Source organism: Crocodylus siamensis, chromosome 11, assembly GCF_052110815.1.
Source record: "Crocodylus siamensis isolate JL-2025a chromosome 11, ASM5211081v1, whole genome shotgun sequence".
In the NCBI taxonomy this organism is placed as follows: Eukaryota; Metazoa; Chordata; order Crocodylia; family Crocodylidae; genus Crocodylus; species Crocodylus siamensis.
This window is the reverse complement of record NC_143405.1, coordinates 21,526,934-21,547,506: the sequence shown is the minus strand read 5'-3', so window position 1 is coordinate 21,547,506 and position 20,573 is coordinate 21,526,934. Positions and strand designations below refer to the sequence as shown.

General features: G+C 51.9%; 1 protein-coding gene across 4 annotated transcripts in view; it reads right to left on the bottom strand.

Annotated features, from left to right (window-relative positions):
- The window catches only part of LOC149855593 (semaphorin-3D-like), a 48,618-nt gene that overhangs the window by 6,169 nt on the left and 21,876 nt on the right, over positions 1-20,573 (bottom strand). For 2 of the 4 annotated variants that reach the window (XM_090022981.1, XM_090022982.1), the window contains 10 exons: positions 9,249-9,409; positions 7,686-7,748; positions 7,109-7,228; positions 6,336-6,438; positions 5,172-5,300; positions 2,829-2,974; positions 1,958-2,072; positions 1,622-1,691; positions 810-957; positions 470-692 (listed from right to left, as the gene is read on the bottom strand). In XM_090022981.1, the coding sequence (XP_089879107.1) occupies positions 470-692; positions 810-957; positions 1,622-1,691; positions 1,958-2,072; positions 2,829-2,974; positions 5,172-5,300; positions 6,336-6,438; positions 7,109-7,228; positions 7,686-7,748; positions 9,249-9,409 (1,278 nt within the window). The remainder of the gene's footprint in view (positions 1-469; positions 693-809; positions 958-1,621; positions 1,692-1,957; positions 2,073-2,828; positions 2,975-5,171; positions 5,301-6,335; positions 6,439-7,108; positions 7,229-7,685; positions 7,749-9,248; positions 9,410-20,573) is intronic. The other 2 variants (XM_090022983.1, XM_090022984.1) reach the window with 2 other exon arrangements.

Genomic DNA, 20,573 nt, shown 5'->3' with positions numbered 1-20,573 from the left:
GGGGCCAGAGAGAGAGAGCGAGAGATGGCTTCCAGTGGCTGCTCCTCATAGAAGTTAATGACCCACTTGTGCTTTTGGAGCACAGTAACCCACTTGGCCAGCCTAGGATGTACCCCTGTTGTCTGCAGCACCTGGATAGCTCTGTGGGGCAGTGACCTCCATGGGTACATGGGGCAGGGAGTCACCATGTCCTGATTAGGGCCAGGTGCATTGGTAGACCCAAAGGGTAAGCACCCCAGAGGCTGAATGTAGATGAGTGGATGCTGCCAGGGTGGTGCTAGGGGTACAGGACTGGATCAATACAGCTCAGTGAGACAGGACTGCATGGAACCGAATGGCAATGTTTTCTTGGCTCCAACAGGGGTGCTCACCAGGCTGAGGCACACCAGCAGCATAACATGAGAGCCCCCCAACCCTTTGACTGGCAAGGTGTTCATAGGGCCAAGGGCGCAGGCCGCGGAGCCTCTACCTGTGCCGAGGAAGAGAATGTCGTAGTGTCTGTTCTCTGTCTCCAGCCTGTGCACCAACAGCTGCCGCAGCCGATAGGGCACATTGACTTTCACTAGGATGGGCTTGTGGCGAAGCGGGTAGATGGGCTCCCACATCAGCTGGTGGGCGCGCATGAAGCTGATCACATCATCGGGGAAGTCCTTAGTGGACTGGAGAAGAGGGTCATACGTTTCGCTGGGGCACTGTGGGGGCAAGAGGGGCAAATGGAAGGGGGATGGAAAGCACAGAGTGGCCTGCCCCCTTCCCTCCCCCTTCTGAGACCCAGTTACCTCCCAGCTACCCCAGTGCTGCACACTTACTGTTCCTGGACGGGGGTAGGGGATCCGCCCCTTGTACTCCACCCAGCGGTAGTCAAAGCCTTCCTTGTGTGCAAAGGGCCCGTTGAAAGCAGCTCGCACAGCGGCCATGGAGTAAACGCATACAGCAGAGCCACTGAAGACCCCGCTGCTGGAAAGGAGAGACACAGGAATGAAAGGACTGGAGACAGACCCCACAGCTCCAAGAGCTGGAGCTGACATGGCCTTGTCCACGTACAGGAGCTGCTGGTTTATATGGGTCAGTGTTCAATCAGTTTATCCTGCCCCAGCTCTGTTTCTGGCTGCCTTGTGCTAACAAAGAGCAGGCACAGAAGGGGTCTGCATCACTATAGCAAGACCGGCACAGCTGGAGACACACCACCCTGTGCACAGGAGCAGGGAGATTTACAGCTTGCAGGGAAGCAGCCATGAATCCCTTATTCACGTATTGTCACTCTGGGATCCCCTCTGCAGAGCAGCACCAGCTCATGGGGCAGAGGGCAGGCTTCCCTCCAGCTGGGATATGCTGGACAGGATCCCAGGGGTGAACATTGGCTCTGCAGTGGAGTCTTTGATTTCCTGTGGTCTTGCTGCATCCTACCATAAAGACCTGCTGTCTTTCTGTCCCTACAGGAACTGTCAGTGGCCACCAGCCTGTCCTGCCAGCCAGTGTCCCTGCTGTTTGTGTGAGACAACTCCCTTTGCTTTTCCCTTCTCTCCCCTCCCTCTTCTCAGGCACCATTTAACTCCTAAAGCCTCCTGCAGGACAGATGCCCCTTAAGCCACTCAGGCAGAAGCTTCCTGTCCATGCTCACCTGGAGACAGTGAAGAGGCCAAAGATGAGAGGGCTCTGGGGGTTTCGGGTATGGAGGAGGAAGACATCCTCTGCAAAGAGACCAGGTGAGAAGGCCTAAGCCCCGAAATGCTGGATCGCAAGTTCTCAGGACCCAGTTCTGGGGCAAGGGTCCAGTGTGGCTGCCCCACCCTTCAAGGTGACCCACCTCTGCCCTGAGCCCTCTGCTGCAGGAGGGGGCAGCTCCATGCAAGACAGAGCAGGTCCCCTCCTAGGGGACCCCAGCACCTCAGGCCCAGACAAGGGCACCGTGGACTTGTGGCTGAGGGAGGGAGCAGGGCAGGTGCTCTGCACTCACCTAGCTGATCAAAGTGCGTCTCAGTGCCTTGGGGCCCCGGGATGGAGCAGACCAGCCGGGCTTTGAGGAATGTGCTCCAGCGATTGATCAGACTGCGCTTCCCACCCAGGTCATTCTGCCAGGCACAAAGAAGTATTTCTCAGCAGGAGTCTCGCTGAACCAACCCCATCCTCCATCCCTGCTTCCTCCAGCACTGTTAACCCCACTGTGACCTAGGTTTTCTGAATAGGAGTGGGGGGCAATCCATCATCACCACCCTCCAGCCACTCTGTGAAGTGGGGTGGGTCTGGCTCTTCTACTTTCTGCCTCTCCTGACAGCCCCTGGGCACGGCTGGGACAGAACAGGGCAATGAGACAACTAATCTCTGGGGCTGCACAGTTCCCTCCCACACCTCCCTGCTAAGAGGGAAGAGGGCAGTTACCCAGGGAACCTTCTTGGATCACAGGCCTTAGCATTTCTGCTACCCGAGCTGCGGAAAGCAATAGCTTTGACAGTCAGCATCTCAAGACCCTCCAGCTAGGTTCTCAGCTTGAGAACACAAGGTGTCCTCACCGCCCATGACAGATGGGGAAGCACTAGTAGAGGGAAACAAAGGGACTTGCTCAAAGTCGTGTAATGAGTGTAAACTGCTGTATGTATTTACTTCATGGCAAAGCCAGGTAAGCCCCAACTTCTCCTGTCCTTCTGTAACCACAAACTAGGCTGCCTGCTCTTATCAGACCCTGGTACTGAGCCAAAAGGCCCCTGAGGTGAGTGAAGGAATTATGAGCAAAGTCACCCCCCTTTCATTATGAGACAGTGGCAGAATGACCGGGTCGCTGTGTCTCCCAGGGGTGGCCCATAGCAGCACTCTGGCCTCGTGGGAGCTACCTTGCATACCCGGGCTACCCGGGCGTGGATGCGGCGTCTCTCCCATGGGCCGGCCTCCAGGGCTATCTCACGGAGGAAGATGTACACCTTGTCATCGTGGGCATTGTAGGTGTCAGGAATGGCATAGGCCCCAATGAACACAGGCTCTGCACAAGGGGAACAGCAGGGAGAAAATGGCTTAGTGTTGGCAGCCTTGGGCTCTGGGTTTATATCATAGCGGCACCTGGGAACTGCAGTCAGGACTGGGGCCCTTTGTGAGAGGCACTGTGGGCACATGTGGGAAGCAATGGTAGCTGTTGTATAGAGCACTCACTTCAGTAGGGCGAGACTCGAGTTTTGGCATTAGGACCCATTCCTAGATTGTAAAGCCAGAACACTCAGTCTGATCACAGAGCCCAACCCCTGCACAATGTGGGCCAAAGAATCTCACTCAATTACTCCTGTGCTAATGCCGTCACATCTTCAGCAAAGCTGAGCACCACGGGGCTCTGGAGGTGCATTCAGGAGCTAAGAACCAGCTGCAAAGCTTAGTCTGAGAAGGCCCTGCTGGACTTGGTGCCTGGTGGCATGATTCAGTAAAATGAGAAGCTGATGCTGAGAAGAGCCACCTCAGAAGAAAGCAGGACTGGAATTACAGTGTCTAGGGTCTGGGTTCTCCAGTAGAGTCACTGCCTCCTCGGAAATGTGCCACTACTGACGACGCGTAGGGGGTGCATGGGAGTGCCCATGCACCCCCTGATGGCTGCACTCACCACTTAGGTGATTGGCAGGGGGGGCAGGTGGGCACACTGGTGCCCCCCTGCAAGTGCTGGCCGATTGCTGCGCTTGCTGCAGCCGCTTTTGGAAGCGGCTGTGGCAGCTTCTGGGAATGGCTGCAGCGATCGGCCGGTGCTTGCTCCCAGAAGCAGCTGCAGCCACTCCCGGAAGTGGCCCCAGTGAGCGCAGGGATTGCCTGCAGTGATTGGTCATTGTGGGATTGTCCTGCCCCCCCCACCCCTGACCGCAGGATTGCTCACGGGGAATATCTTCTGGTCAGCAGGATCGCCTGCAGGGGGATCCCCCACTCTGGTCTGTGGGATTGGTTGCAGAGGGGGCACATGCCTCCCCTGACGAAGGCAGCACCAGTTGCCCGTGCACTGGCTTCAGCACAACAAGGCCCAGGCCACTGTCCAGTGGTCCCAGAATCACACTCCACTGGGACTGAGGTTTGGGGCCAGTTCAATAGACTGTTCCAGTCTGCATCTTGACAAGCTAAGGGCATCCCAGGGTGCTTAGTCCAAACATTTTGGGGTCCTTGGCAGAATCAGAATAAACACCCCTGTGTGAGTCTGATCATTGCCATTTTGTATGCCAGAGAGGAGACCTTTAGGCTGAAAGCATAAGCAGCTAGGGCTGTCTTCCTGCAGCTCCAACAGATTCCCATCCTCTGCAGAGGAGCCGCAGAGCAGGCCCTTTCACACCCGCCGACTGGTGGGTTACACAAGCCTAAACTGTTCCTGCAGGGTGATGGTTTCATTGTGATCTTCCTTGCTCATTCTTCTTCATGCAACAGAGATCTGAGAAATGTCCAAGCCAACCTGGGCTGAGTTATGCACCAAAACAATAGCTAACCTGTGTCTTCAGCCCAGAGGCAAATGAAGCTGCTAGGCTTTGGTTTCAAACCAGAGGGTGCCTGTAGACATGCAGGATGCCTGCTCTGACATCCTGTAATTGCAGTGCATCAGAGGAGACTTGATTGAGTCTGCTTGAAGTGTGCTAATTAGCATGCTCCAGCAGCCTTAAAATCTCATGTATTCAGTGTTCCTGTGCTTCAAAATGGCAGCAAGGGCACTTTAACTAACACTTGCCCCTGCTGACATTTTGAAGTGTGGGGTACTGAATAGATGAGATGCTGGGGGTGCTTTAATTAGAGCGGCTCCTGAGAATTGCTTTGATTATAGCACCCACCAGAGCATGTGTAAAGATGCCCATCATGTCTTACCAAGGGCCTAAATACAGCCCTGAGGGGGCAACTGAGGGCTTTTCTCCTTGCCCTAGGACTTCATGAAGCCTGAAGCCTGGAAGGAGCAAGGAAGTGGGGGAAGGGGCAGGTATGGGATGACAAAGAGGGCTATTTGAAGTACCTGAATGGGCAATTGGAGCCCACTGGTACTAGGAGGTCTGGGCCTCTCAGCAATGAAAGAAAATGAGGCCCTGGGTACCAGCAGCAGCACAACAAATATGGTGCCCTGCATTCCTCCTGCACTCATTCTTCTTCCCCCAAGCACCAAGTGGAGTCACTCTGCTTGCCAGGATGCCAGGACCCAATGCCCCCACCAGAATGTATCTTGATACCCTCCCTACCATTTAGCCAGTGATCTTGGTTCTGTTCTGTTCGGATGTAGTTCTGGTCAGCCCCATGAACCCCGGTTCGGAAGAAGGCAGCACTACTGCCCATAAAGTCGATGGAGGTGCCTGAGTAGAGGTCTCCATCTGCCAGGTCAGAAAGGGAAGCACAGGTTAGCAAGTGGTGCTGGAGCTGTGTCCTTACACAGACAGTCCTTCATTCCTGGACCCTTTAGAAAAGCAGCATAGAAGGGAGTAGTGGTTAGCGTGGCATGTCAGAGCTTCACATGGGAGCAGTCACTTGGCCATGACAAGGGAACTGGGCTTAAATATAAAGTAGTATCCAAGCAACCAAATGACACATTCTTTTTCTTGTGTAGCTGTCTCTGGGTTGAATGTTCTCTCTGGCTGCAGAGGAGGTCCAGGTGGACAGATCATCTCTCTGTCTCAGTGGATACTTTGGGTATTGAAGGTGGTAGAAAGTTACCCATACCCAGACAGAGGGAAGCCAGGCTCTCTAAATGTGTTTGCACATTCAGTGAAAGTAATTACAGACATTTAAAACCTAATGAACTTGCAGGGAGCCATGCTGTAGCGCTACCTAGCTACAGGGCAGATCAATTAAGACAACTGATTCTCTGATCCAGGAGGGCTGTGCTAGGAGAACTTCTTCCTGAAGTTTCCACCTACAAGATCTGAGTCTTTATTAGCCTATGACAGCCTCAGCTCACCACCTTTGGCTTTCATATCATTGGAAAAATGAGGCTACTCATAGACATAGAGACATGGCAGGAGCAGAACTGAATGAGATAGGGTATAGCTGTGCTACACTGCAGCCCATGTAGACGTGCCCAAACCGGAGTTAAACTAGCCAGCTCGGCTGTGATTGAAGCATAGCCACAGCAGCATGGGCTTCAATGCAGCCAGCATAAGCCAACCCAGGATGCTGGGCAGGTCCTCAGCAGCTGAAGCCCAGGCCACTGCTCTTGGGATCTGACCCAGATCAGGTGTGTCTGAATGAGCTGTTGTTACACCCTTGGCTTACATACAGACATACCCTGAGATGTGAGAGGCTATTGGCAAGCACAGAGCTGACTATCCATATGAATCTATTTCATTTGTAATGCACCTATTTCTACAGGGTCTAGTATCTACCTCCAGCCTCCTACATGTTCCTCTTACCTATAAGCAGCCCAGTAAAGGGTTCGTGGGGACTGTATGGACATTTGCCTCGCCCAGATTCCATAGAGTGGGCCACCAGCTGCATAGGTGAGCTCCCCAGTTCCTGCAGGTGGTTAAAGAGAAGACTTCATTCCAGGCAGAGGCTTGCAACAAACCAGGCTGAACTGTGCTGGGCACCTCCCCATCACTAGCAAGGTCTGCTCCAAACTGCTCCTGGCACATGCCTGATTGGTTGCCAGGCTACTATCACTTAATTTTTATTCAAGGATTGTGCTGGAGGCTGAATGAGGTAAACATTGTCCCTGTTTCCAGTAAACTTGCAAGGTAGGAAAGTATCTCTGTTGTGCAGTCAGACATGGAAGACAGCAGACAGCAACTGATGCTGGTCCCATTTAGCTTGTCTGTAGATAAAGGGCAGGATAGGGCTTGGGAAGCTCAGCTTCTGTTGACTTGGTAGCAGTCAGCCCCTGGAAAGGGCTACCAATGTAGACAGTGTGTGTGTGTCCCTGCAGCAAAGACGTTCATGCTGTGAGGTCCTTTGATCTGGTTGCAGATCTGGGCAAGAGCATATGCTGGGTCCCCTCTCACTTCTCATGCTGCTCAGAAGAGTTGTGTCCCTCCCACTTTCTCTTGGTGCCTGATGACGATGACTAGTAGAGGGGGCATCCTGGGGTCCCTTTTCCTTTCAGGCGGTGCAAAGAGGGTACAGGCATGCTCTGGGGTCCCTCTCTGCCCACACCAATGGTGAATTCCCCTTGCAGAGTCTCTCTCACCTTTTCCCTTTCTCCAAGCTGGATGAAGGTACAGATGGGCTGGTAGGAGCCTGTTCCACAGGCAAACACATGGCTCTGGTTAAATGGCTGGAGGAGGCGGATGAAGTTGGCACATTCTGTCTGTTCAGGAGGAACATTTTCTTAGAAAGCAGCTCTTTTCTTGCTAGGGCCCTGGTACTAAGGTCCTGGGCCTCCAGCCCCCAGCCCCTTCTGTTCTAACACCGATCATATCTCCCCCCAGTGCATGAAAATTCCCTGGAGTCATTTGTTCTTCCCCAGAAGTATGATTGATGCCTGGCTATTGTTAACCAAGAGAAGTGGTCTGACAGGCCCAGAGCAAAGCTGTATTCTTAATATCCCAATTGGCAAAGGTTAGGTTAGATCAAGGGAGTTGTACTGACAACCAGAGATCACGTGGACAGGCCAGTGAGGCCCCAGGGCCTGCCCTTAGCTTGACAAACCTCCTTGTGTCAAGCAGCCCCCACCAAGGCCCATTGCATGGGTCACTGTGCTTCAAATATGGGTGGATGAGCTTACAGGGGACTGCTGAGCCATGAAGTGCTCAGTGCTGCTTTACCTCGGCATTCTTCCCAGCAAGTCTGCAGTGCTCCACCTGCTCTCTGGGGGCTGGCCAGAAAATCTGTAAGAGAAAACACCAGCCTAGACCTTAAATGCTGAAGGCTGCAAGTGGCAGAAGAGCACTGGCATAACCCCGGGTCATGCTCTCTTCACTCTTCCTTTCAGGATCCACTCTCTGCCCCTGTGTGACACAGGAGACTGGGCAAGACCGGCTTATGGCCTGATCCAGGAAATGGCGGCTCTTATATTTCATTCCAGCCCCACCTCTTCCACTTGTAATATTGCACCCATCCAGGCAGCGCAGAAGGGGCTCCCTAGGACAGCTCTAGCACCTGTCTCCCTGCAGAGGGTGCCAAAGCACTAGCAGGTGCACACGGGCTTCTGCACAGGCACATGGGCTCCCCCAACATGGTTGCTCAGGTCCCCTGCCAGCCTCTTTCCTTTGGCACAAGTTCATGGGTGCTTCCTGCCAGGGCATCTGGCTCAGGCTTTCCCTTGCCTCCCAGGTATCAAAGGAAGCCTCAGAGTAGATTAGGACAGTTTGTGATAGAGGCATAGGTAGGGAAGACTCACTGGGCTAAGCCAAATCTGAGTCTGGTGAAGGCCAAGTTTAAACTTATTAACAGGCTTGTCTTCCAGGAAGCTCTGCACCGTGAGGCTGGGATGCACGGGGCGATATGTGGCATTCTTGGGGGTTTCCATCACTTGCAATGTAAATGATTTGTTGTGACATCAGATCATTGGTTGCTGCCCAGCCAGCCAGACTTCCATTCCTAGCTGTGCTGCTGGCTTGTATCCACTAACCTCCCCAACACTGCACACTGGATGCTGTTAGCTGCAGCCCAGCGACCCATCAGTGCCACTCTGCTTGGGCAATTGAGCACCACTTGCTGAGCAGGAGCATCTACACTGCATGATGCTTTCCCATGTCATTCTTGTCCTTAAGCTTACTTCACCTCAGGTAGCACATCGAGCTACACAGTACTAGCTTCCCTTTGGCATAACAAGTGAGATCCATTCCCACAAGGCTTCTGGGAAGGAGGAGGTTAGCCTCCCTTGGGACTTCATAGATTCAGAGATTGTGAGGCTAGAAGGGACCTTGGAAGATCATTGGGTCCAGCCCCCTGCACCAGGCAGGAAAGACACTTGGGGTCAGGTGACCCCAGCGAAGTGCCGGTCCAGTCTCCTCTTGAAGATTTCCAGGGGTAGGTGATTGCACCACCTCCGGAGGGAGCTTATTCCACAGTCTGGACACACTAGCTATGAAGTTTTTCCTGATGTTAAGCCTGAAACAGTCTTCTAGGAGTTTATGGCCATTACTCCTGGTTTTCCCTAAGGGTGGCCTGGTGAGCAGTTATTCACTGAGCCCTTGATGTACGCCCTGATGTAGTGGTAAGCTGTTATGAAGTCCCCTCTCAGCCTTCTCTTTTTTAGGCTGAAGAGTCCCAGGTCCCTCAGCCTTTCCTTGCATGGCTTGCCATGCAAGTGTCTGATCACACGGGTGGCCCTTCTAACATACGGATACGTTATGTTCCCTTCCTGCAGCCTCCCTAGCACTGACCTTCTGAGGCGGTTTGCTTGGGCTGTCCAGATGCAGAAGGAAGACATGGTTTTTGGCTCCTACCATCAGCCATGCCCTGTCTTCATCCACCAGGAGTGACTGGAACTCTAGCCCATCTTCTGGACCCAGCAATAGGTGGGAGCTGTTTGATCTCAGCAGGTCTGTAGGGCAGACAGAAGGCAAAGGGGAATATCATGGGAAGCATTAACCCCAACTCCATTCCACACCAGGAGAGCTCACACCCATCTGTGAATGACGAGAGTTTATTCTGTCATTCCCCCATGGCAGGTGGCTGTGACCCTGCCCTCATTCCTCTCTCCTAGTGCAGTCTCTGTTACCCCAGTCCTAGTCTGTGCTCCCTGGGCTACCCCTGTAGCCAGTATTCTCCATGATCCAAGTATTATCCCTGATCCCCAGAAGATTGTAAATGATGTCCCTTCCGCTACCCTCTCAAGAATGATCCAGTGCTGCTACAGAGTGCCCCTTTGTGGCAATCCAACCTCACACCCAGCCCCTGAGGACTGTGACTATCCTGCTCTTCCCTCTCTGACAGCAGTATCACACAGGTCAGGGCAGCTGGATGGGACTGCAGGCAGCTGCTTTTGTGGTGAAGTCTGGGTGAGGGTTTTGGAAGCTCAGTTTATGTTACCAACCTTGAAATTCAATGGAGCAATTAGGCATGGAAGAATTTCAAGCATAACTTGCAAGTTCCAGAGACCAGGCAGTCCCGTGCCCTGCTGGGGTGTGGGTGGGAACACAGGGTGGGCCCACTCCATCTTGTCAGGGCTGTTTTCCCAGATCATGGGAGTGTCTTTGAAAAGTGTTGAAGTTTCTCCTGGCTAGTGTCCTTGGTGTTAAAGACTGTGTAGAAACAGCGCTGCCCCCAAGCTGGAGCCTCTTGTCCAATGGCTTCTGCTTTGTCTGTGGGGAGATTTTTTGGCGTGTCTGTGCTGCTGCAGGACTCTAATTTCCTTAGCAGAAACTGTTCCAGCCTCCTGATTTCAAAGATTTCTCCCCCTCCTCTCACCATGATGACTGTTATATAAGGGGTTTCTGCTGCCTGCCCAGTGCAGCTTGTGTGAGATGCAGAGGCCCCATGAAACAGTTCCTGGTACAGATGGGAGGGAGCCACAGAAACCCGTGGGAGAGAGGACCAGTTGGGTGACTGCCTTGTGCCCATGATCCCTGCAGCTAGTCTCCAGAGCACGTGTCCATTTACAGTACTGCTTAATGTTCCAGTTGATGGGGCAGTCACCGCTCCCCTAGGGAGACTGGTCCTGCCACCCGAGCTCCTCTCATTGTCAAGACATTTTCCATAGTTTCATAGCTGATAGGGTTCAAAGGGACCTGAGTAGATCATTGAGTCTGACCCCTGCCATGGCAGGAAAAAGTAGTGGGGTCAACTGACCCCAGCAAGGTGATTGTCAAGCCTCCTCTTAAAGACCCCCAGGGTAGGAGCCAGCACCACTTTACTTGGAAGTTGGTTCCAGATCCTAGCCCCCCTGACAGTGAAGTAGCGCCTCCTGATGTCTAGTCTGAATCTACCCTCTGCCAGCTTGTGACCATTATTTCTTGTCACTCCTGGTAGTGCTCAGGGGAACAGGGACTCCCCCAATGCCTGCTGGTCTCCCCTGACTAGTTTGTAAACGGCCACTAGATCCCCCCTCAGCCCTCTCTTGTGGAGGCTGAACAGGTTCAGGTCCCGTAGCCTCTCCTCGTAGGGCCTGCCCTGCTGCCCCCTGATCATGCAAGTGGCCTCCTCTGGACCCTCTCCATGCTGTCCACATCCCTCTTGAAGTGCGGCGCCCAGAACTGGACGCAGTACTCCAGCTGCAGCCTGACCAGTGCCGCATAGAGGGGGAGGATCACCTCTTTGGACCTGCTCGAGATGCATCTGTGGATGCATGACAAGGTGCAGTTGGCCTTCCTAACTGCCTCCCCACACTGTTGGCCCATGTTCATCTTGGTGTCAGTGATGACTCCAAGATCATTTTCTGCCTCTGCACTGATGAGAAGGGAGTTCCCCAGCCTGTAGGTATGGTGCTGGTTCTTCCTCCCCAGGTGCAGCACTTTGCACTTGTCAGTGTTGAATCCCATCCTGTTCTCATCCACCGACCCCTATAACCTGTCTAGGTCTGATTGCAGCCTATTCCTTCCTTCTAGCGTGCCCACTTCCCCCCACATCTTAGTGTTATCAGCAAATTTGAACAGGGTGCTTTTTACCCCTCGTCCAAGTCACTGATGAAGTTGTTGAACAGTGCGGGCCCAAGGATCGAGCCCTGGGGGACCCCACTGCCCACGTCCCTCCAAGTCGAAAATGACCCATCCACCACCACTCCTGGGTGCGGCCCTCCAGCCAGTTGGTGACCCAATTGACTGTGTGGGTGTTGACACCACAGTCCTCCAGTTTCTTAATGAGAACGGGGTGAGAGACAGTGTCAAAAGCCTTCCGAAAGTCCAGGAAGACTATGTCCACTGCTACCCCTGCATCTAAGGACTTGGTGATCTGGTCGTAGGAGGCCACCAGGTTGGTCTGACAGGACCTGCCTCTAATGAACCTGTGTTGGTTGCCCCTAAGCATAATCTCCCCTGCTGGCCCCTCATGGACATGTGCCAGGATAATTTTCTCAAAAAGCTTGCCCAGGATTGAGGTAAGACTAAGTGGCCTATAGTTCCCCGGGTCCTCCTTCCTCCCTTTTTTGAAGATGGGAACAACATTGGCCCTCGTCCACTCCTCTGGCACCACACCAGAGCACCACGAGTGCTCGTACAGCTGTGCCAGGGGTCCTGCAATGACCTCAGCTAATTCCCTCAGCACTTGGGGTGGAGATCGTCTGGACCAGCTGATTTAAATACATCCAGTCCCTCCAAAAGTCCCTTTCTTTCTTCTCCTTTCTCATTTCCTAAGTGCTAAAATGTACTCAGCTCTGCATGGGCTGCAGAGACAGGCAGCCTCTGCCCCAAAGAGCTTACAGGGTAAGCTTCCAGCTGCTTCCATCCAGGAGCATTCCTCTGCCTCAGGCATGTCCTGGTACTTGGAGTCAGCAGGGCTCTGGCTGCCCTCTCCCTCCCCCTCTCAACTCAAGGGGATCTTAAGTCTCAGGATCTGGATTAGGCCAGCTCAGAACAGGGTTTTTAGATCAAGCATTTGCTGACAGGCAAATCCCTAGATGGCAAGATTTCTTGGAGAAATCTCAGCTGCACAAAGCAGAGGAGCCTGCACAAAACCCCATGGTATGAATACTCCTTACCTCCCACTTCTGCCGCTCTCCCCCAGCAAAACAAAGGAGTGGACTAAAACGATTTGGAGAATGCTCCAGCAAAAGACTCCTCCTGGGGAGGGGGAGAGGGCAGGACTCCAGGGAGCAGAAAAGAGGGGTGATCAGCTACACTGAGGGTTCACATGGGGAGGGACTGAAGCAGCTATCAGGCTCCTGCAGTTGGCTGCCTTTTTCTGGGCAAGCAGGTGGGACATGGTGGCTTCCAGCTCCCTGGAGTCCACAGCATGCTTCTTCTTTCCTATGCAGTTAAAGAAGTGGACTCATTAAAAACTCTAGGAGAATCTTTACTGATCCTGCGGGCAAACTCACCCTGGGCTCTCCCTGGCAGCCCAGCCTGCACATACAGTTGTGGAGCTGAAAATCCAGCAGGACTCCATCTGCCTCTCGCACCAGTCACCATAATAAAAATCCTTTCCCTGGGACTTAGCTGACAACTGCATGTTTGATGTGTGCGTCAAGATGGGAACCTAGCTCATTCTCCCATCGCTGTGCTAGACCCCAGCCTGCTGGGCTAAGAGGCAGAAGGCAGAACATGTAGGTGTGACACAGGCAGCTGAGTCACAGGTCTGTTTGCAGAAAATCACTGGTCTGCCATCAGCCTCCTCATTTTTACCTGCAGGGATCTGAGGCACAGGCACCAGACTTTTATGTCCTCAGTTTTGGGGTAAAACTTGGGGAAGAGAGACTATGTGTGTGTGTGATCTTCCGTCTCAACTAAGCATTCTTGAAACATCACCCAAGGTGGCCTTGAAACCTCCCAGGTGGCTATGTGGATTTTAACAAGGTATGTATCATGTTGAGACTGACAGAGTCCAACTCACCCCTTTGCTGAAGCAAATGGACTTTTGATCTCCATAAACACCAACAGCTGGACTGAAACCCAAATAACCAAACCTGTCATGACCCTGGAGGGTATAATCTAGGGGCAGGAGGAGTCCTACTAAATCATTTAAAACTCTTGATTGCTCCCCCCTTTACATTGGTGGATCCTCTCATGAGGGATGTGAATGAGGGAGGAAGAGGACTGGTGTACTAAGTCTGAGGTCATCCTGGGTTTAGGGGGCTGTGTGGAAAACAGGACTTGGAGAAGGAAGAAAAGACACGATAGATGAGAGAGGGGATGGAAGATGAGGCAGAGGTATGGGAAAAGCTGTGCAGGACCTTGGAACGGATGGTGCGAAGTCAATTGAGAGGTGATAAATTTGATCAACAAGCCAGAAATTCAGCCAGGGACCAGCAAAGTACACCAACAGATAAGGGGCATCTGTGCGGGGGGGGGTGGTGTGTGCATGTGCATGCACGCACACATGGAACTACGACATGCAAGCTGGGATGTGTGGAAACACATGTCCTCCTTTTCAAACAAACCGTTGGACACAAGGGACTGTTCCTCTTTTCCTTTCACTCCTGTTTCCAGGGGATACAGGAAGCAGGAGCCTCTCTCAATAGGGCAGCTGTTACAAGCTGGAAATCCTATTGACGTCTGCTCATCCACACAAGTAAAGTAACAGCAGCAGCATATGGAGTGGGCAGGTGCTGGCTCACTGCATGAAAAGAGCTCTTCAGTCAAGCAGCTCCTTGGCAAGTGGCTTCCTGTCTCACCCCAGGCCAATCTGCCTAATGAGTGGGGCTGTAACTTCCTTTCCTGAGAGCCAAGAAAGTCCCCACCTCTGCCATTAGCCACTCCGTGCTGTGGTGTCCAGTGACCTTGGTGAGCAATGTGTCCCTCACCCTTCCCTGTTACAGACTCTCTTGTGCTCGGCAACTCTGTTCCCAGCAGTCTTTCCCTTAGTCTGTAGTTTGCATGGATCTTGCCCCCAACCATGGCGGGGGAACCTTTTAAATCTGCCTTGGGGTTTTGGACCCCCAATCCCCATTAATTAAAATGGCAGCAAGAGCTAAAAACTCCTCTTCCTGCCAAACCCATTATCCCTGCCAGGCTGTTGATCTCAGGTGGGGGTCAGGTGGATCCTTCTCCCTGGGCTGAGCCCTGACATAGCCTCTACCCACTGACAGGGCTTGGATCTCCCTCCAGCCAGGGCTGCTCTTGTGACCTGCTCACCCCGAGGTAAATGTAGGCTGGTGCCACTGGGGATGCAGCTCAGAGGTGGGGGTCAAAGGTTTATCCGATACTGCCCCACCCTGCTTAATTAACTGGAGGAAAGTAATGACAGTAGTTAGGGCAAATGTGGCCCTGATGTTGCTCAACCTGAAACAATTAGGAAGCTGCTATTATCACTGCTTCACCTTCTGACCTCCCTCAGGCCCTGTCCTGGGGAGAGGTCACCCCTGATTTATGGCAAGATCCTTTCCACTGTGCTGTGCTATTTGGTGCTAGATTTCAATCTGGCTCCCAGGAAGGATTAATTGCTCTGTGCTTGAAGTATTCAATCCACTGCCCTGTGATAGAGGTGGGAGTCTACTCTCACAGCCTCATTCCCTTAGCTCTTTCTCCCCCAACTCTTTAAGAAAGAGGTGAGTAGTAACCACCCAGTTTGCCTCCAGTTCAGCCCACTCATAAAAAAAATGGTGATAGGGTTTGACCTGGTAACTAGGAGCCTGAAAGGCCTTTGAACAAGGTTGCTGCAAGTTGCACACTGTGTGCTGGCTGGGAGAGGGAAGACCCCAGGTAACCCCAGCTTATCTAGAGGGGTCCCCCAAAGCAATTTTCATCTATTGTCATGCCCCCACTGTTTCCCAATGTTTGTCTCTAGTCTGCCTTTCCCTACCCTGTATTCATCACCTGACATCCCAGCCCTGTTCAAGGTCAGCATTGTTCTCCTAAGAGAGCATTCTCACTCCTTCCCACTAGACAGACCTCAGTCAGGGGTGCCCTGAAAGCCTTGGGAGTGCTTGAATCTGAACCAAGTTCCATTCTGGCTTTTCCCTGCAATGGTCAGTAATGGCACTGCTGGGGCCACTTGTATTGTGGTAAACGTTGGCAGAGATCCACCAATTTGCCAAGCCAAAGCATACCCACCAAAGGGTAATGGATTCTGATCCCTACCAGTGACCCAGAGGCAAAAGGCTTTCTAACAAGCTACCAATCCCTGGAACATCCATCTGCCTCACCTACCCTAGCTTCCAATTTCATACAATAACAGAAGATCAGTGGTACACTATGGCTTCACTATGCGACTTTGGTGCTGTATAACCTCAGAGTAACTCCACTGTCCACAACGGAAAGACAGGGACCAGTCCAGAATTGCAGTTGTTCTTAGTGCTGTCACAGTTGAACCAGATTTATCCAGAGGCATTAATATTTCAGAGTGTGCACAGCACAGGTCAGCCTGTACAGCAACTGCATCGGTTGCTTCCAATCCACTGAAGTTCTATTATAAGCATCTACTCATCTTATCATTGGGAAAGGGATTGGTTTGCTGCTGGGCCTTATTGTTCTTGGCCTCGCTCCTTCCTGCATCATCCTTCCTCTGCTTTTCTTGCCTTTGGTTCTGTCATTTCCTTTTTGCAAGCTTGCTTGCGTCTCGCCCCGCACTCCTATTGTGCCTGTCTGCCTCCCTCATGCTGGGCTGTGACGACAGTCTCCATCCCAATAGGCTGTGGCATGGAAGGAGCCTCTAGGCTCTGGGGTGTTTAAACCTAAACTTGTGAGGCCATTGTGTCCGTGAACCCCCTCTGTGTCCTCTATGAGTCACATCCCCTGCCATTGTCTGCATTTTCCCTGAGCCCTCCTGAGGCTGGGAGCTTCCTCTCTTAGCTCTGCCCGAGACTCAAGGGTTTTTGGCACGTCGGACCCATGCACGCTCTTACTTTGAAGTAGGAGCTCCCTGGTTTAGGAATGATCTCTGCTCCCTTCACTGAAGGAGAGGGACAGGTTATCGATGCTGGCAATCTCCCAGCAGCAACAAGCTGGGGGGTGGCTCTGCTTCCTTATTAGGGGCTGATTTCAGATAGGACTGACCCCTTCTGAGCCAGCCGCATGCTTTCTTTTGAGTCCCTGGGTTTCAAGCCAGACTTCTGCTGTCTTACTACGAGCCCAGCAGGCATCTCCTGGCACAATAACTACTGTCCAATTTTACACAGAAACTGAATTAACTCCAGGCCACAGTCCCAGCCCCATCCTCCAGCATGTGAGGGAATTCAGTCTGCCTGTTCCTCTTGTGCCCAGACGGCTAGCATCAGACCTGATAAACTCAGCAGGTTTGTTCTCCCACAGGAGCCCTCCACAGAAGCCCAGATGCTGCAGGAGTTGCTGTTGTGTCAGTTCAGAAGACAGCGATAGGGTCTGCCAGGCCGTTCCTGCCAAATAAGGTTGGAACAGCTGCCCTGAGCACTTAATTGTTACAGAGCTCATCTCAGCTGAGCTGGCCTTTGCAGGGGTTTAGGGTGAGACCTACCTTCCTTGGGGAAGACAGTAAGTCTTGAGTGGCTTGGTAGAAGGCTATGACTGAAAGTCAGGCTGGCTAGGATGCTAAGGTGAGTCCGAGCTCAGACAGCATGCTCCTAGCAGAGCAGAGGGTTAAGGCTTGCCTTACTTCCCATTTAGCAGATATGGTTTGTGAGAAGGATGTGCAGCAGAGAAAGCCTCCAGCATGAGATGCACCTCATAGGAAAGGGCACGTTTCAGATGTGAAACTGAAATCCTCTGGCAGCTGAGATTTTTCCAGAGGCCCCAGCTGTTGAGTTGGCCTCTGGCTTACAAACCCATGCCACTCTGCTTTGAGCTGGGATTTTAGCACAGATTCCAGCATAAGTGTGTTATGCATGTTATTCTTCCCCCCCACCCCAAAGTTGCTGTACCCTGTGCTATTAAACAGTTGGTGCATTTGATACCTGAGGAGACCAGCTTTCATCGTAGGGTGTGGGATCCCTACAGATTGCTTGGAAGAGGTTTCAGGCTTTTTGTGCAGTAGATAATGCAGGTCGTGGTGGTGGAATGGAATATGTGTGAGAGCTGCCATGCTCTGGTGATGAGCACAGTCGTGTCTAAAAATGCTGAGGTTAACAACCTCCTTCATGTCACTAGTTGAAATAAAACCCAGATCAGCAGTGACCAAATAGGGTAATGCAGAATTAGAGAGGGTTCAGAAAAGGGCAGCAAGAATGATTAGGGGCCTGGAAAAGATCTCATCTCAGGAGAGATTGAAAAGGTTGGGGTTGTTTATCTTTAGAGAGCAGATGAATAAGAGGGGTCATGACAAAAGCACATAAAACAAGGAGTGGGATGGAGAAGGGAGACCAGGAGATCTGAAGCTTCTGCTCCTGTCTCATCACAGATGAGCTAGGGGAGATAAGGTGAAACTGGAAGGTGGGCAATTCAAAACCAACAACTTTCACCTACGGTACAGTTGGACTTTGGAACTCATTGCCACAGGTGGACACTGAGGCCCAAAATCTTAGGATTCAAGAAGGGGCTGGACATTCCTGTTGATAACAGGATATCCAGTGTTAATGATGACAAATTCTGGAAGTGAGATTAATTCTCATGTTTCAGCGCTTAAGACCAACTTTACCCAGCAGAAATCAAGACACCTTTTTCCTCAAGTCATCTGACACTGGCCCTGACTCGATGCAATATTGGACCATGTGTCTGGCCCAATCTGGCAACCCCTCTGTTCCCAGAAGTGACTGGTTACCATCATAGGGCCTGTTTGGTGGCTTTTCTGGGATAAATCATTCATAGATTCATAGATGTTAGGGTCAGAAGAGACCTCAGTAGGTCATCGAGCCCGACCCCCTGCCCTGGGCAGGAAAGAGTGCTGGGGTCTGATGACCCCAGCCACGTGTTTGTCCGGTATCCTCTTGAAGACACCCAGGGTAATCATGGGCCAGTCCAGTTCCTAGTGGATGTGTGATTGAGACTGCCATCCAAAGAACCAATTACAAGGGCAAAGGCTAGAATGATCTAGCTGAACTATTCTCGTATCTTTACAAGCTGGGGTCTGGGGCCCTCAGGTGGTATGCTCTGGGGGAAAGGTTGCTCAGCGGCTCTGAACTTGCCCTTCCTAGGGGTTTACTGGGGGTATTCTCCCCAGTCACCAAGCAGGTATAGGTAACCAGCACCAGCTGCCTTTACAAAGTGAACCAGGCAGAGGCCATCCTCCTATCCCAGCCACTTGATGCATCTCTTGGGAAAGCCCTATCCCTGGGAGAAGCAGCAAAGGAAACTTCTCCTTGGAGGATATTTGGGCCTTCCTCTAACCTTCATTTCCCGCTGCTGCTTATGTTCTTGTGACCTCCCCACCAGCTCTAGGAGTCCTGGTGTAGATTAGCAGCTGGTGTTGCAACCCTGTCATGTCTGGGCCCACTCTCAGATAGGTTAGGTAGCACTGGGAGGTGGATGGTCATTGCTGACTTGCCTAGAGCTGTGATTTTCAACCTTTTTTGAACCAGGACCCAGCTGTAAATATTGGCCAGCCCTGACCTAGTGCCCCTCACTCACTGCCCCCCAACCCCAGTCTCCCAGTGTGTGAGGCAGAGGGTGGATGTGTGGGGTGGGTGAGGTGTGTGGGATGCATGGGGGGCCCCAAGCAGCTCCTTGCAGGCTGGAACTCTGCCAGCCTGCAAGGGGAAAGCCAAAGTTTCTCGTGTTTTTCTCCTTTAAAGGAGAATCCATTTTTAAAGATTGATGGCAACCCTTTCATATATTTTTACAACCCACTCTTGGGTCATGACCCATGGGTTAAGAAACACTGGCCTAGAGCAGAGCTCCCACTGTGATTACCAGCAGGGACAGATTATCCCTTTAGTTGGTCCTAGGCAAACAAACTTGTAGGCCCCTACTTTTTTCACTCAATAATTATAGTATATAAAATAAGCACAACTGGGCCCCTTCTTCACTTAGGGCTCTCGGCATGTGCCTAGTTTCCCTACACGTTAATCCAGCCCAGACTACCAGTTACAAAAAGGGAAAGGTTAAGGCAGACGTTGGCTCTGCCTTGGTGGCTGCTCTTCAGATCAGAGCTCCTAGGGATTTGAGGAGTGAAAAGGGAAATGACAGGGCACTGTGAGTAGGAGTTTGAGAGGATTAAGCTATCTGCTGTAGGCCACAAAGAAGAAGAGTCTACGAGAAAGAACAAGTCTGAAGAAAAGAAGAATGGGGGGAAGAGGCAAGAGCTAAAACCTCCCTCCTCCCCACATGGTCATTCTGGCTGATCATACCCTGCCGCATGACATCTTCTAGTAAGGGAGCTTGGCCATGAGCTAGTACAAATGAGGAAACTTCTCCCCCACTCTGGAATCCCTTCCCCAGACTCAGGGCAATAGTGGCACTGTGCCATGTTAGCTGTTGTTGTCTCCTTGCTGGTGTGCTGGCCAGGCATTGATGTAGCTTGCAGGTGCATTAAGTCCGCTCTAAAAATCTCTGTTGGAGGAGGGCTACAAGGAGTGGCTATAGAGTTTCAATGAGTGCAGGGGGTACAGAATCCCTACAGTGACATCCTGCCCCGATCAAAACTGTGCTGGTTCTGCTGCGTTCACAGTATTGCCCTGCTCCTAATCAGCCTGCAGTAGTGAGTCTCAAATGATTAAGCATCACCCAGCTGAGATGAAGACCAGTTAAGGGACTTCTCTGAGACTACATAATGAGTCAGTGACAGAACAAGGATCAGAAGCCCTGCTCTAACCACTAGATAGGCTTCCTCTCCTGGGGATCACAGACCAAATCTTTGTTCCCTCCTGATGGTAAAGTCTTTACACTTTCCCCTGGAACTGACAATGCACACAGTGGCATATCCTATCCTGCTAAATTATTAATGTTTATTGTAGCCATAGCTCAGGATCCTCCAAGAATGGGGCCCACTGTGGTAGACACTGTAAACAGCAGCAGACAGTTCTTGAACCACAGAGCTTATAGTATAAATGAGTGATTCTTACCCAGGGTGCTGCAGCACCCTGAGGTGCCTTGAGATCCTTTCAAGGATATCATGGGGCATCACACAATGTAAGCACTGCGAGGTGTGCAAACATGTTTCACAAGACAAACCCGGAGATTTCAAATAGGAACCTCCAGTGCCAAAAACATTCTGCCCTCTTGTGATCTTTCTATGTTCTTAGCAAAAGGAAAATTGTTCTATTATTTTTC